Source organism: Balaenoptera physalus, assembly GCF_965194825.1.
Source record: "Balaenoptera physalus genome assembly, chromosome: 2".
Lineage (NCBI taxonomy): Eukaryota > Metazoa > Chordata > Mammalia > Artiodactyla > Balaenopteridae > Balaenoptera > Balaenoptera physalus.
In genome coordinates, this window is record NC_138883.1 from 15,498,549 (window position 1) to 15,515,073 (window position 16,525).

At 39.3% G+C, this 16,525-nt stretch overlaps 1 protein-coding gene across 12 annotated transcripts in view; it reads right to left on the reverse strand.

The window, feature by feature from the left end:
• Positions 1-2,072: 2,072 nt before the first annotated feature.
• The window catches only part of ZC3H14 (zinc finger CCCH-type containing 14), a 38,470-nt gene continuing 24,017 nt past the window's right edge, over positions 2,073-16,525 (reverse strand). For 4 of the 12 annotated variants that reach the window (XM_082451284.1, XM_082451283.1, XM_082451276.1 and 1 more), the window contains 8 exons: positions 14,603-14,677; positions 9,762-9,921; positions 8,761-8,993; positions 5,123-5,243; positions 4,027-4,163; positions 3,626-3,717; positions 2,698-2,804; positions 2,073-2,211 (listed from right to left, as the gene is read on the reverse strand). In XM_082451284.1, the coding sequence (XP_082307410.1) occupies positions 2,205-2,211; positions 2,698-2,804; positions 3,626-3,717; positions 4,027-4,163; positions 5,123-5,243; positions 8,761-8,993; positions 9,762-9,921; positions 14,603-14,677 (932 nt within the window). In that variant the 3' untranslated portion in view covers positions 2,073-2,204. The remainder of the gene's footprint in view (positions 2,212-2,697; positions 2,805-3,625; positions 3,718-4,026; positions 4,164-5,122; positions 5,244-8,760; positions 8,994-9,761; positions 9,922-14,602; positions 14,678-16,525) is intronic. The other 8 variants (XM_082451279.1, XM_082451285.1, XM_082451280.1 and 5 more) reach the window with 7 other exon arrangements.

A 16,525-nucleotide genomic window follows, 5' to 3' on the forward strand; every position in this document is an offset into this window, starting at 1 on the left:
GTCAGTTTCCCGATTAAAGGTCACGTTGATTTTAAGTAGTCATCCCACAGCCACCTTGCTTATAGGAGCCATCAACTAAGGGAAGGTGAATAACCACAACAGGCCATGTAGATTATGCCCTATGTTTTTTTAACCCAGAGAATTATTTTTGTGTGCAGTATTTGACTGAACTCCCGAGTTTGTACCCCGAGCCTTCTCCTAGCACCTTTCGTCCTGCTTCTGGCAGGTGCGTGCCAAAGCACCCTCTGCACCCTGGTTCCATCATGGAACGCTAGCCACGTCTGTTCCCTTATTTTTGGTGATCTTTTTCGATGATGGTTCGTTTTGGACCAAGTTAGTTACCCAACAGATATTTTAGAGTCAACCTTAGCTTGCCCATAAACCATAGCAACTCAAGGAAAAAACTCTTAAATGTGTCTCCAGGCTGTGTCTATTAAATAGCAAAAAACAATCTGATTTCAGCATGTTATTATTTCCCTGTAAAATGGCTGAACTGAAACCACTTGAAGCTCTTGTTTGTTTCCCAGTTACGTTTTTACAGTGAAATGATGAGAATGCAGCTATACTCCACTTACAAGTAATCATACTAAAAAGTCTGTTTAAATTTCTGGAAATACAATTTAAAACAAATTTCTTCTGCACAGATGTAAAGCATCTCAAGTAAGTTAACACTGGAATGAAAAAATACCTTCAGTTCAATGAAGAAAAACTGTTTAGAATGAAGTGGAATTGTCATTCATTTCACCCAAGCCTAACTAACTACATGATAGCTTTATGCATGCTCTTGTGGGCACTGTCTTTTTCTAATGTTTGTTTCAAGTCTTGTAAGCACAGCAAAGTGCAACTTAAAAGATGGTTTAATAACTGGATAATTCTTTCTTCTCTCAATGGAAAAGAGATGGCCACAAGGCTGCTGGTTTTAGGCTCTGAAACGTGGACTTTTACACACGTAGTTTTATTATCCCTTGGGTATATGACTAAGCAAGTAAATGAACTTTTTTTTTAATAGTTTAATTTGGTCCTGAGAATATTTTGAGTCTTTACTATCCCTTTTGCATTAACTCTTTTCTAACCAACTTTTAGCTTTACTTTTTAAAAAACTACATCGTCTTTAAAATCAGTGATCCGTTATTTAATTCTAAAGCATTGGACACTTCCTGCCTTAACAATTTTAAAACCACATACACAAAACCCTATTTTCATGCAGTATTCCAAAAGTTTAGTCCTATTTTGCAGTTTACCCATCTGATCTCTGTAATTATAGTCTGTCATTTTAAAAAATCTAACTTTTACATTAAAAAAATTATCTTCAATAATAACTATATTTTCTGTGGCGTTAGTTACTTCTGAGAATGTGATTTTTCAGAATATGAAAATATATATGTATAGCTATAATCTTGTGAGTTTAAAGTTTGTTCTGATACCTTATGTATATACTTGTAAAAAAATTTTGTATAATTTTGTGATAATGTAGATCCCAAAATATTTATTTAAAAAACATATGTTAACAGTAAATGAAGGCATTTTAAGGAACTGTTCCTATTTTTTGCCCTTGCCATTCCAACTGTTTCACCCTACACGCCCCACCTCACTCATCCTTTCTCAGAAAGCAAGGGACTGAGATTTGGGAACGATTTACCAAAGCAGCACTCAACCCAAGAAGCTTGTATTATCATGTTTTTCAAACTAACTTCACTTTTAAAGTAGGACTGAATAACTGTTTTAAGCCACCTCAACACTTTGGGCCACTCCTGTTTTCAGAGTTGAAGAAAACAGCAATCCAACTTTTGGAATAAGGACACTCCCCTCATACATCTCTCCACACACACAGCAACGCTGTAGCCTGAAACTGGATTATCAGTACTAACTAACAATGATAGCACCAACATTGTAAATGCTGATACTTGAACACAGCAGTTTCACACACAAACATGCCTCAAATGTTTTAATAGAATTCGGCTTCTCCTGAAACTATCTTTCCATAGTCAAAACAAAACAACAAAAAAACACCCAATGTTAAAATCACTTAATAAACGTACAAACTTGAAAAATTAGACACTTCAGATGATTGATAGGCAATAAACTTCATTATTATGAAAGCAATATATTCCAAGTTTCAAAGATTTGACAAATTCTGTAGAATGTCTTTCATCAGTAATGGAAACTTTCAAACTTCATAGTCTTCTGCCAGGTAGCACTGGGTGTCATTCACTGAATAAACAAAACCAAAAATTTTTTCAATTAACTGCTTTAATTAACATCAGTTAAGAGAAGTTGAGTATTTTCAGACAATGAATATTTGGTTCTAATACTAACATATGCATTTAAATTTACAGGCCACAGTAAAAATATTTTGAAATTTACTTTCAATGTTTTACAATTACTAATGTCTAAGAAAACTGATGTGAGATTTGTAAGCAGTATAACTTTTGAAGGCCTTAAGTTTATGTTCACAGAGTATGTTCAGAAGTTAAAGAAAAATCTGATGTGGAGATGATCTAGGTAAACAAGCAATTGCTGAATGAAACAAAATTTGGTTTATGTAGTCGATTATTTTTCCAAAGGACCCTTAATTGAACAGCAGAGAAAAACCAAAGTGATTAGGTTTCCCCCGAATTTGTATGCTTATAAATTTAAGAAACTAGATACTAGAAAAGCATTTGAAATGACATTAGAAAAACTGATTTTAACCTTTACCTGGTTTGAGGTCGAATCCATTTCAAGGCATGTCGTGGTGGTACAGTAATGGTGGGATGATAAAATGTACAGTCAGGTCTTGTACACTGAGTGTTAAATCTACAGTGCTAAAGAGAGAGAATAGTTTCAACATCTGCAAAGCTAATACAAAAAAACACAGCAATCTGAGATGACAGTAACCAGCCCACCATGAGGTTAATGGGGCAGCAGAGATGATCGGCAACTTCCGCTTTAATACACCACTGAAGCCCTGAAAAATGGACCCCCACCAAGACACAAAATCCTAATGAAAGAATAACAGCAAGTTAAGTTTCAAAAGGGACTTTAGTATGTAATACAAACTGCCTCTAATCAATGTACTAACCACCTTGCACATACTGCCCAACATCCCTTATTTTTTACCCTCATCTATGCCCAACTGCAGTTGGGGAAGTAAAGGCCTTTCGTACAGTTTCCAGGCTGCTATTTCAAAGAGAAGATGATTCATGCTGAGCAACTAAACAGCTGGAGACACATCAACCAATCTTTAGTACCGAGACAATTAAAACCATGGTACAAGTATGGATGGTACCATTAGGTACTACTGGATTTCATCATCTCAGTTCTGGCATGAGGGCTGCGGGAGGGGGAACACACGCAGGGGCAAAGAAGAATGGAAAGTGACCGGCGAAAGTGAGCTTCATTCTCCTAAGTGATTAGGCTACTGACATTAAATCAGTTCAGACAGCTTGGCCTAATGGGCCAGACGTGGGCTCAGGGACAACTAAGGAATAACTTAAAGATCTTAAAAACCATAACATGAACTCTAACAAAAAAGTTAAACTTGGGGGGTGGGGGAAGGAAGACAGTATAGTTTGCTAGTGACCTTACAACCTCCGAAGTGAGAAGTTACCACTAAATTCATTTTTGGGAAAATGAAAGTTCTTACTTTTGGATGATAAAAGGGACATTCCATTTTCTTACAAGCAGGGAAGTAACGGCAGAGCTGACTACTAGAAGGTGGTGCTGGTGTTGTAACTGCTGACAAAAATAAGGACAAAGGTGAAATTTATTTGGCAAAATAATTTTTAATGCAGTCTGCTGATATTTTTATGGGACCCACTTTTAAGTTAAAACACAAGGAGATTTATATATTCATTAGTCAAAATAAAATACTTTAGAATACTATAGGATGGGTACACTTGTTCTTTAAAGATTAGTTAGAATAACTGATGATGGCACAATGATTTCTGAAACTATGCCTTGTTTTTCTTTTTAATTCAGTTTATAATCACAGAATGTCATTTTTTCATTTTTCACCCAAATGTAGTAGGGCACAAAGTCACCAACCTGGTTTTGGAGGCAGTACTGGAATTCTTCTACTCATATGAGTGAAGGGACACTCTGGTTTAGTACATTTTGCATCGTATTTACAATTTGGATGAACAAACAAACATTTTTCAGCGAATTTACAATTGGGGAAGGCTCTATAAGACAAAAGGACATATTACTCACATTTAGTCTCCTCAATGCATTACTAGTTTTTTGTAGAGAGGGTCCATTATACTCCTAATTTCATCACTACTTGTTTTGAGATACACAGAAGTAACAGAAAAAAAAGGAAACTCCATTTCTAAATGATGCCAGATATCAAAACAGGACACAACTGTCTATTCCAAAGCCTGGGGTAATAGCAGATTTTCAACTCAAGCCAAGCCACCATGAAAGGTAGAAGGGTTTTCTGTGATAATAAGAAACACCACTTACTCCCTAATTAAGGTCTACGTCTGTAACACTGTATGGTGTAAACTCTATGAGCACAACATGTATGCAAGGCACCGTACTATGAGGAAAAAAAAAAAATGAGACTGATCCTATGGTCTCCCTCTACATGCACATCCATAAAATTCTCACATCAAAATTTCCTTAAAGTTAAAAAAACATGAAGAGATTCCACCCACAGGACCAAAAAAAAAAAAAAATTCGTCTCTCAAAGCTCACTCCACAGAACCAGCCAGCTAGCAAGGAAAAATTATACTGAAGTCCAGAATATTTTCTCATTACCTATAAACTAATTTTTTCCCCAAAGTCTTAAAGTCTGTGTGTGAACACAATGCATACAAACTGGGGCGGTTACCATATACCCATCTCCTTAAAGGTACAGAATCCTCAAAGAAACCCAGAAATTTCAGTATCTCAAGGCATGAGGCACAAAGAAGCCTCCTCCTACCTCCCCTCCGCCCCCAAATACACACAGACACAAGTGAATGCTGTCCTGGGAGCGCCAGAGTCAAGTATCACTGCTGCATTTAGTTGTAAAACTCAAACGTGTCCACAGAAAAGAACAAACTTAAGCTGTATCTAGAATTAACCTGAAAACCAGAATCAGAGCGCTGCTACTCATCTAGAATCGACCTGAAAACCAGAATCAGAAGCTGCTACTCACCTGCAAGGTGACACAGGATGATGGTAAGCACACTCATCCCCATGTTTACAGGCAGGCCAGTACTTGCAGCGCTCCAGAAGTTTTTCTGGTTTCTGTGCCACACTCAGTTCACTCATCTCAGCTAAAAAGGGAAACGAATTAAAAGTATCTCATTAATTATGATCAATTCAGGACATGGCACCTTTAATAAATTTCCCTCAAAACCCAGTCTTACAATCCTATGTTCTTCTACGTCTATACGTTACACAAAATCAATGAGTCCGATCACTCTGCTGAACACGGACACTAGACTCCTGGAAGAGATGACCAGGAAGCAGGCTACGGCGTTCACTGTGGGGAGTAAAGCGGACAGTGACGCTGCAACCAGAGCCAAGTCCTCACCGAAAACTTCCAACTCTCAAAATTCGTTCAGCTGAATTAAGTAGAAAACAGAGGAAAGAATGTCAAGTAGGGAGCCAATAAAATGAAATGAGAACTGAACACACCAGGTGATAAAAAATGTGAACTAATTCTCATATTCAGGTTAAGATGATGAGTGTCTCAATCCAAGCGTTCCCACTCGCTGAGGTATGTGCAGTTTTCTAAGTCCAGGTGATAACCTCACATCAATGTACAAAGGGAAGAAAAGATTTGTGCTTAAAATGAGTCACAAATGTCATAACCTACAGGGACCTGGCAGATCCCCTAACAGAGTGAGGCTGGCTGGGTGTAAGGTGATCAAATGGCAGAAAGCCTCTTGGAGGAAACAAAGGTTCGGAAGAGCAGCCCAAAGAGTAAGCGTGTGGCCACCCACGGCGCTCCCTGCCGCTCCACTCAGGAGGCCACGTCCCAATTACCACGTCAACTACTGTGACGTGGGAAATGGAACTAGTGTTGCCAGACTGCCTCCCAATTCAGGAAGCCAAAGACCTTTTTATATGATATCTAAATTTTATTTTATTTTATAACACAGGCTGTGCTGTGCGGCATTCAGGATCTTAGTTCCCCAACCAGGGATCGAACCCATGCCCCGTGCAGTGGAAGTGCAGACTCCTAACCACCAGACTGCCAGGAAATTCCCCTGTGAGATCTAAATTTTAAATGCTAGCAACTAATTGAAACTTAAAACACAGAATAAACCAAATAAAATTACACCTGAAGGCCATAATGAGCTGCCAGGTTCTGGCCCAAGACACCCTAGCCAAAAAAAAAAAAAAAAAAGCATCACGGGTGTTACATAATGTGGTTCACATTCATGTTTATCAGAGCAAACAGCACTTCAACCACATCACCTAGTCCTCTTGCAGTTGCAATCTGGCTCTGTCACTTACTGGCTGAGCTAGACACTTTGGGCATGTGTTATCCAACATCTCTGAACTTCTGTTTCCTCATCTATACCAAGAGAAAATAATGTCTTGCTTAAGAGTTTCATGATTTAATGGAAAGAAGAGTGTAAAACAGGCAACCAATCAAAACCAAACAATGCAACAGCCAGTATCAGGAGTACTTATTGTTCTAGTGACCCAACCTCAGTCGTCATGAAGGAGAACAAGGCACACAAATCCAGTCCTGAAGCCCAGCTAGGCGCATAATGAGACCGCTATTAGGACTGTGCCTGACCCATTTTCCGTGCTACTTTAAAAAGAGTAAAATTCATTATTTAGCTCCAGGATATAAAAGTATCCAATATGATAGTCTGGAAGGAGGAGTTTTCTCCACTTTTAAATTTTTTTCTGTGTAACTCCTGCAGAGAAAATGTTTTACCCTCCCCTCCTAAAGAACATACTTTAAACCCAGGTATATACACGAGAACGCAGACCATGTGAAAGAAGTTAAGAGAATACCCAAGAGCAGGTTGGCTGGAAAATGGAGTAAAGTAGCTAGATCTCATGAGCAATATTAAAGAAGTTAAACACTTTACAAGGAAACTTTATCTTTCTGATGAAAAAATTACATCATATATACACAAAGGCCACAATGCTGGTTTTCCCTAACATTTACTTCATAAGCTATTAAAACTCTTCCTATTTAAGTTTTAAGAGGCAAATTCACTTTTTATTGCAAGCTATAAAATCTGTGCTGCCATACAAGGCCAGCGGGAGTGGCTTAAAACATATGCTGCTGTTGGTGGCATCCTTGAAACACTCAACAGAAAGCCACCAAAAGCAATTACCAAGTTTCAAACTCCCTACTTGGATGGGGAGAGCAAGAGAGACCAGAGCCTCTTTGTGGAGTCTTTCCAGCCTCACTTATGTCCTAACTACCATTACAAAGCTTCTTCATCTTTGAGCAGCCGTGAAAAATTGAGTCCCAGATCAAAGCAATGGTAAAGGAGGCTCGCCACTCATCACAGCTGTCTCCATAATGGCCACAGCACTTGTGTAACCCAGGCAAGAATTTCTACTAACATGTTATTTAGAGTGTCACTGCTATGACACGTATACCAATAAAGCCTAACATGGACATCTACATTTAAACAAAATTAGACCCTAACACACCAAAAATTAAACTACCAAACTGAAAACCAAAGTACTAAAAACACCAGAATCTTCTCTTATTTTAGACAAAAATATACAAGATCAAGAAATCTGGACTGCCTGATTACTGTAGTTCTTACCACCTTTGTTAACATTTACAATTTTTCTTCCTTTCAAAGAAAGGTCAAATTTTTCAACTCCCTCCACCAATCAAAACCATGACACTGCATTACTGACTCACAGCAGAAAAAGCCCTCAGTTCAAGATTACAGCACTAAAAAAAAAAAAAAGATTACAGCACTATCTCCTTCGCTCAGTCATGATCTCCCCCTAAAGGCTATTTTTAGTGACTGAAAAAGATATTTGGTACATTTTCGTATCTCTACCAAGAAGAGGATTACTTTGGAAAAATTTCAAAACCCATTATTGTTTTTTCTTTGATACTCTTCATATTTAAGATTCAGTAACTGTCTCCCCTGCCAATAAAGGTGTCCCTAAAATTTTTACAAGCTATGAGGAGCATGATTATCATTCTCTAACATGAATGAAAATGCTCAGTGGCACTGCACCTGCCACTGGTATCCAGTGAGAGAAGCACTGATAAGAAATGCCTAAAAGCATGCTGCTATCTGAACTGAGTTCACCTGATTTACAGTAACTACCACGCCTCTATATTAATTATTTAAACATAAGGTGTTTTCTAAACTTCCAAGAAGTATTTTGACAGATCAGGTGAGGAACTCCTTTCAAAGGAATTTCACTGAGGTAGAAATAGCATCGAAACCCAAATTGACTTTTCTGTCAAGTTAATTACGAGAGAGACTACTGCTGGTTCAAGTGGAAAGTAACAAGTATAGTTTCTAAATGGGAAAAAAAAGGTAAAGCAAGGCACCAAGAACGATGGTTCATCCTTTAACAAGTATAATGAAGAGGTATTTTTTGGCTTCCATGGCTGAACTCCATTTTAGCACTGGAATAACACCCCACTTATGGAACACATAAGGGACAAACAGTCTCAAATTTAACTGGTCGTTTTGTCTGAGAGAAGGAAAAAGGCCACTGCTGAATTCTAAATAAAAGCAAGGTCTACAACCAATATTCATTCAAGGTTGAGAAACATGTCAAAGACATCCTTCACAATGACAGCACCCTGAGAAGGGAAAGTCTGAGCTCCCAACACACCGTTTGAAAAGCTACCATCTGGGTCCTCAAGCTGCCTGCTCAGCAACTGCAACTGCTGTGGGTGGAGGAGACCCGCGAGTCCCTCGTGTGAGGCTGCAGTGTGGTGTGCGGGTCTCATTCCTTCAAAGCACATGTCCTCCTCTTGATCTGACATGTATCCTGGGGGGCTGGGGACACCATCCAGCGTCACTATAAACTTGGGACTTGCAGGTTTATCTGGTTGTACAAGATCTCTGCCAGACAGATAGAAAATACCATAGAATTAGGGAAACACGCACAAAAAGCCAAGCCTCCTAAAGTGCTCTTCAACAGAACTATCAGTCCCTTCCTTGGTTTGCGGTTTCTTCATTAACAAAAAAGACTTGGTAGGACTTACAGGTACAGCATCAGTGGATTCCTGCTAACACACAATGACTATAGCCAATCACTGCAGCATCAACACCAGCGACCCTTCAGGCTGCTCTCAGGACAATCTCCCCTCAACCCTGACCCCTGGCATCCGTTTGACCCACATAGGGTCAAATGGAAATAAATGGAGAAATCAGCATCTATGCTCAGAACACAGAGCCAGCAGTTCTATATTTACACTGATTTTATTAACTCTATGTTTGTTTCTTTACAGAACATTCAGTCCATTATCTAAGGCAATAATTAACCCAACCCAATCTGCTAACTCTCTGGTTAGACTTCCTGATTTTGATCACCTGGCTTTTTAAATTCCATTTCCTGGATGTGCATAAAGAAAAGAATCTCTTAAGATTCTTAAGAAAAGAGCTAAATCATATACTGACTTATTTGCAGGATAATGGATTTCTGAATAAGAAAGATGAACTGGAGTTTTTGAAAACTGGATGTGCCTTATGATACGTGGCCTAACTACAGAATCAATAAAGCACTCTACACTGGGGGCTAGGATGGGGAGGAGGGAAGCTGGGAACTAATGGTTAACCTCCACTTCTAATCAACACAAATTAGCTACACAAGAAAAAGAAACCATCTACCGTGTCTGCATAAGGTGTCCTGAAAGTACCCGAAGGGTATCTGCAGTCTTCATCCCCGACTCTTGGTTTGGTGCCACTACTATTTCCTCAGACAGCTTTGGCTTCTTCAGAATAAATGATCTTGTGTCTGCATGGACCATGGATTCCATGTCATAGTAATCTGAGCCAAAAAAATTGGCCACAAATGTTTACTTCTGAATATACCTTGCATTCCCAACATCACACACGTGAGAAGAATGTCAATCTTTTATATATTTGTAATTATTTTCAAAGGAAAATTACAATGGTTCTACTCAGGAATAAGGCTGCAATTCTATGCCAAACGTCTTTTCAAAGAAGTTTTCCTTTCCTCATACAGCATATTACCAAGGCATTCTAATGAACACTTCCTGCCTACAGTATAGAAAGGTTCTTCCATGAGGCATCTAATGGGATATTATTAACAATAAAACTTACTTTAAGTACAACAATATTTTCTAAAAACATAAAGAATAAAGAGTCTTAATGCGCCCTAGAATGATACCAAGGCTGTTTTAAAAAAACAATCTTTCTAAAATCTGTTTTGTTCATTTTGCACACTTACAGAGCAGAACATACCCTGATGAAAAGAATACAACTGGCATAATTTCTGCCTGGTTGTAGATAGACTACTTTGAAAGGGAATTCTAAGAGAAACGGACATTGATAAAAATAGAGCAAGGAAAACTGACCTTTAATGTAAGTACTCACAGATCACATCACCTACGATATGATTTTTAAGCTAAACTACTTTATAAAATATACCAAGACCTGGAGCCCAGGATGGAGTTGGTTCACCTATCAATAGGCAATCAACTGAATGAAGTTATTAAGTCGCAATTCTCTTAAAATTACCAGGCAAATAACAGAAACCAAAATTCACAGGATATTTATTCATGTTCATTCACTGAACAAACTGAACATGTGAGAATACTGTGCTAGGTACACAAAGAAAAAATAGAAAAATAGATGTATACATAGTTTCAGAACAGCATGCCCCAAAAGGTGATCCAAAAGAGGTATGAACAAAGTGTTGGGAGAATACAAAGTAACCTACTCTGGCTGGGAAATCAAGGAAAAGCTTACAGAGAGAAAAAAAAAAAAGCTTACAGAGGATGAACATTTGAAGCAGGTATCAAAGGAATGACCAGGAATAAACTAAGAGGGAGAGAGAACTGGAGAATAGAGCATTTCAGGTAGAGTCACTGGAGAAAGGCAGGGGCTCTCCTAGGGCACAAGGAACTGAAGACACGGTGAGAAACGTGGTGTGACTGGAGGGGTGTGTGGAGGGCTGAGTAGGTAAGTGGCAAGAAGGCTGAGGCGTAAAGGATCTTGTATGTGCCAATGAGTTTGGATTCTGGTCCAGAAGAAGTAAGTAATCCAGAGAGTTTTCTAAGTAGGGAAGTGACATGAGCAAGTTGGTTTTTGGAAAAACACACAGTGGTAGGAATGGACTGGAGTCCCAGATCTCAGCTATGAGGCTGCTTCCCAAGAGAGATGGAGCGGCTCCGAAATGCCAGATTCTCACCCCTTGTCCTCTCCTCACACACGTCGGAGGAAGAGGAGACACATTCCACACTCAAACCAGCACTAGACGTCACAGCAGATGCATTTTCAACTACTGTCCCAGGAAGGAGGCACACCTGCCTTCCCCTGCAAGAGCAGCAGACACAGTAAGACAAGTGTAGGAGGAGAGGCTTGTCCTTGAGTCAGGACAGGAGAAAGAGCAGATTTAAAAGAGGGCAAAGATAAATTTCAATTTTAGATTTCTTTAGTTTGAGGTTTTTGTGGGACACTCAGGTGTTTAGAAAGAAGTTGAAAATTCAGACTTGACTATCAGGAGGGGGAGAGAAATAAGAGAAGCAGAGTCGAAGCTGAAGGTGAAATGAGAACATTTAATAAATTGTACATAGTCAGTGCTGCTGTCTTCTCACTGAATCCTCACAGGGAGCCTAGGAAGCAGATTTTCCTCCCATGTTACAGATGACCGATTTGCCATTCAAGTTCCTAAATGATTCACTGAGCCCCCAGAGCTACAGCAACAGGAGGGCCCGCAGTTTAGTCCAGGGCTGTCGCTCCTTCTCACCGCCCTGCTCTTTCTGAGGCACAGCAGTTCTACTCGTCTGCATCTTGGGAGAATACAGTAGAGATGAAAATAATGCTGAGGGCAGGACAAAGGATAAAGTTAACATTTTAAGGGGCAGTAGCGGAGAAGGGGAGTTGAAGGAGAATGAAAAGGAATTAGTAGAAAAACAGAGAGAGAGTGAAGTCCTGGAAGCCAAAGGATCAAGGATGGAAGAAAACATTGGAACGCAAGTGCCACACACCACAGCGTTTAGAGAATTGTGCACAGAAAACAGAGCTATACACTCCACACGAGCCACTGGTCACCTCTGCAAGACTCACGAGAGCAGCCTGGGTCAAGTAGGGCAGACAGATGGGAGAGTCAGTGACATCTTCTGGGTAAAGACCACAGGCTGAACCCACGCATTGTTTCCTCCTGAAACTCTAATAAAATGTCAATTAAAGGGTTAATTTTTTTAAAAACTCACAAAGAAAATAATTGTAAAAGAAGAGATAACCACATTTTGAAAGTAGAAAACTAACTTAGTAGATCTCGAAAAGCAGAATCTTAAGCCAATAATGAAGCAATCTAATGTGGATCCCAAGATTCTTCAAAGGCTAAGAAAGTGGCAGCACAGGGGACCCTGGGAAGGGGTTGGGAGAAAACAGGGCACAACAGAAGTGGGTTCAAGTGTCCATTTCTCTTTTATTTATCTGTTTTCTTCTTTTCTGATCCTTACCACACCTATTGCCCTAACCTTTATATTAAAGATACTTGGAATAACTGGAGACGTGCTTTCCCATCGATCACTGCTAGATAAGCTTATGGATGAAGCATCATGGTCTCTGACACAAAGGTGCCACAATAAAATTAACTAAACGTATAGACTATTAGTTTTAAAAAGCAGTTAGATTTCCTGGTAACCTTTGACCACTTCTCTCTTGGAGAAAAGTGGAGCTTTAGACTCCTGAAACGGTAAAAACAGAGAGGGTTTCTGGACCAATGAATGCCAGCCATGTTGAAAGAAGTACGATTCTGAAAACGTGTGTGTTAAGTAAACATTACATAGTAGTTAATGTTGAGGTGCGTCCCTCAGCCCCGTCCCCACTTAGCTCCCAGAACCCTGGCAGCCATTCCATTTCTTGAAAGATCTTTCTTTGGAGAAGCTTACCAACCTGATAGAAAAGACCCAAAGACACAGACATCACAGTGCCCCCAAAGTAAACAGGCAAGACAAATCACTCTCCACTGCAGGGTCTACATTCAAAAGTCAAAACCCCCTACCTCATACCCCAATTAATGAACCCAAAACACCAACCAGCTTTTTAAGTGCCCCACTCTTAAATGTAAGTCAACCAAGGATCCTCAGACATCTGAGAACCTGTCATGAAAGACAGTGACCAAAACCAACAACCTGGAGACAACAAGACCAAGGAGGGAGGGGAGGAAAATGTCCAAAACTGCCTTTAATATCTTCAGAGAAATAAGAGAAAGTATTGCATACATGAAATAAAATCAGTATGTTAAAAAATAAATTAAAGGAATATGCAGAAACAAAAGGGCTCTCAGAAATAAAAAACGTGATAGGAGGTAAGCAAAGGATATACTCATTCATAAGCCTTGTAGAACTGCATGATGCTTCAAACTGTATACGCATCATGGATAAAAATAAAGGAAACAAAAAAATGTTTAAGAGCTGATGATGCAAATACAACATACACAGACCTTAGCTGCCAAACATTTTGAAAATACTCTTATGTAGAAAGCAGGATGGAATGTGGGGAGATGAGAGGGCAACATCAAGGATGGAGAATATCTCAACACTTTTATAGACAGAAGGGAGAAGCCAGAAGAGAGGTAGAGCCTAAAGCTACAGAAGTGTGGCGACACCAGAATGTTCGTCAGCTGAGTAGGATCTGGCATCTGGGTGAAAGGTAACCCTTAGAGACAATAAGCACACCTTTCTAAGACAGAGGCCAGGAAGGGTCAGGGAATACAGTTGCTGACTGTGGAATCCTGAACACAGGTGAAGAAAATTCAGTTAGAAGCCGACAGGGAGGGGTCAAGGGACCACAGCTTCCAACACTGGGCAGGTTTAGAGGAAACGGATGCAGGAGAAAACAGGATCTGAATTAACGACTCCAGGGATTGAATGGCTCCTTTCATTTATTCAGCAGACAGTTATTAGGCACTTACACGCATCTGGCAGGGGCCAGGCACTGAGGACACAAAGATAAATGAGGCACTCACCCAGTCCTGAGGTAGCGCATGGTATTTCTGTCTGTGTGCTGGGGGTCAGGGAGACAGGTAAACAAGTTACAGTGGCTCTAAGAATGATAAGCTCTAGGTATAGCCCTGGCCACGAGATTCTAAAGTGAAGCACAAGTAAGGAGATAAGGTTGAACATGCCAGAGGACACTAAAGCAGCTCAGGGCAATGGCAAAATTTGGACGGAGAGTAGTATGAGGGACTCAAGTGGTCCCTAAAGCAGGGGCATGAGCAGCCAACAGTTTCCAGGGACCTGGGTGAAATGGCATCAAAGGAAGAAAGTTTCTGCCTGAGGTGAAAAATACAAACACCACAAAGCATGAAGAAAATGCAGATCTTATCTCCTGGCCCTAAAATATTTTCACAGATCTTAATATAGCACCTTAGGCCAGGATCTAAGACATACAAGATACATTAAATGAGGTGTAAGGAATGGAAATAGCAACTGAAAAATGCTAGATTACAATGAAAATTTAAGATTATTACCAACCTTGACTGATCTGCAGAGTTTCTGCCATTACTGGGTCAATTTGCAGTCGGGATAACAATTGCCTCTGCTGAGTTCCTAGAATATAAATTTTAAAACTTCACTAAGCTTAAAAAACAAACAATACCAGCACGTGTGCTTCCCAGAAATTAAGACCAAAATAATCTTTCTGGGTTCTTAATTGAAAGTCTTTAAAATAGTTTAAAGCTTCAACAATACAATTTAATAATATTTATAGACCAAAGGTCTGTAAGACAAAAACCTGTACTCAGGTTAAGTCAAAAATGGCAATGGTTCTCCCTGTCCGGAAGCTGGTTTCCTTGGATTGGAGATAAAGCCTGGTGATAAAGATAAAGGGGGTGCAAAAGCCAGGGGGAGGTGTGCACGGACCCTCAGCTTGCACCCTGGGAGACAGGCAACAGCCAACTGCAAGATCAACATGAGAAGTGTTTCCCTCCATCACCTGGGCTCTCACCGTTATAAGTCAATCCCCCACCCACAGAAGGGCAAAACACCACCCCAGAGTTATCTTATCAGAGTTCCCAAAGGACAAACTACAGGCCTGGACGGATACAAAAAGAATAATGAACAAGTAAGTAGACACTCAGAGCTCTACAGTCCGGGTCCTACACCAGCAAAGCATGTAAACAATCACTTGAATCTCCTGTAAGAAAAGATGCTCAGCTAGAGTATGTATTATTTCTTAAACACATTCATAATTTCCTCATAGTTACACTGCAAAATGAAATAAAACAGAGACACAGAATTGATTTGTCTATCTTCAGTTTGAGTGATGGGAGAATATCATACTTCTCCAAACCTCCCCAGCCCAGTGCTCAGCAGATACTAGGTACTCACTTGCTGATTTAAAACAGAAGTGTTACAGTACGGTGTATGAGGGAATGTAATTGACAGGGTTCCAAATACTGAAATCTCAGTAAGATGCATGCAGGCTAATTCTTAGTGAATCTATTATTGTCAGTTTCACAAGGACAGTCTGCTCGCTCAGGGCCAACATGTAAGTTGGCAACTGTTTGCCAACTATCATGTTTCATTAAAATTCAACTTCAGTAAAAATTTTAAAACCTACCAAAGTTTCATCAGCTATTTTCTTTTAAAACATGTTATATTACATTACTTTTTAGTGGTTGCAAAAAAAAATAAAAAAGTTAATTCCTTTCAAAACTATCATGGTTAAAAACACAGTAAATCTTGAGGAGCTGACCTGAAACACAGATATCATTTGGTCAAATTGTATTCCTGTAGGACAGCTTGGGAAACTGATGTGTAATTAGGTTACAGGAATTCAAATACTAACAACAGGTCTTTTTAACATAAACAGTGAACAATGGAAGAATTATACATTTTCAAGTAATTTCACAAGACAGATACATGAAACAGGACCATTCTCTGACATTTCAAGTTTTGCTTCATCTCTCTATACTCATCTACCTTTTCAAACCATCATTTTAGAGAGACCCACTAAAAAGGATGGAATTCTAAAGTCTAGGCTTCTAAGTTAAATCATGTAGAAGAGTCTGATTTTGTCATTAAAGGTCCATGAAAAATTCAAGTTCTCTGTGCCTTGCTGCCTCCATATGAAAACTACTATATGATGATATCACATACTAGGAATTTACCTTTCTCAATGTTTCTAAGGAAGCCAATTACTTTTACATCAGTAGTTCCTGACTGTGACTCAAAATCTACTACCTCTTGAAGATCTTCAAACTGTCTGTTGCATTCAGATGTTAACGTTGAATATTCATTCATTTTAACCTCCAAAGATGAAATTTTTGCTTCATTCTGTGACACTCTAACATTTAAATCAAAAAGATTTGCTTCCACTGTCAAAATTGCTGCTTTCATCCCTTTAATTTCACTGATATCAGTTGATATTTTCCTTAAAAGTTGGGAAATATTGTC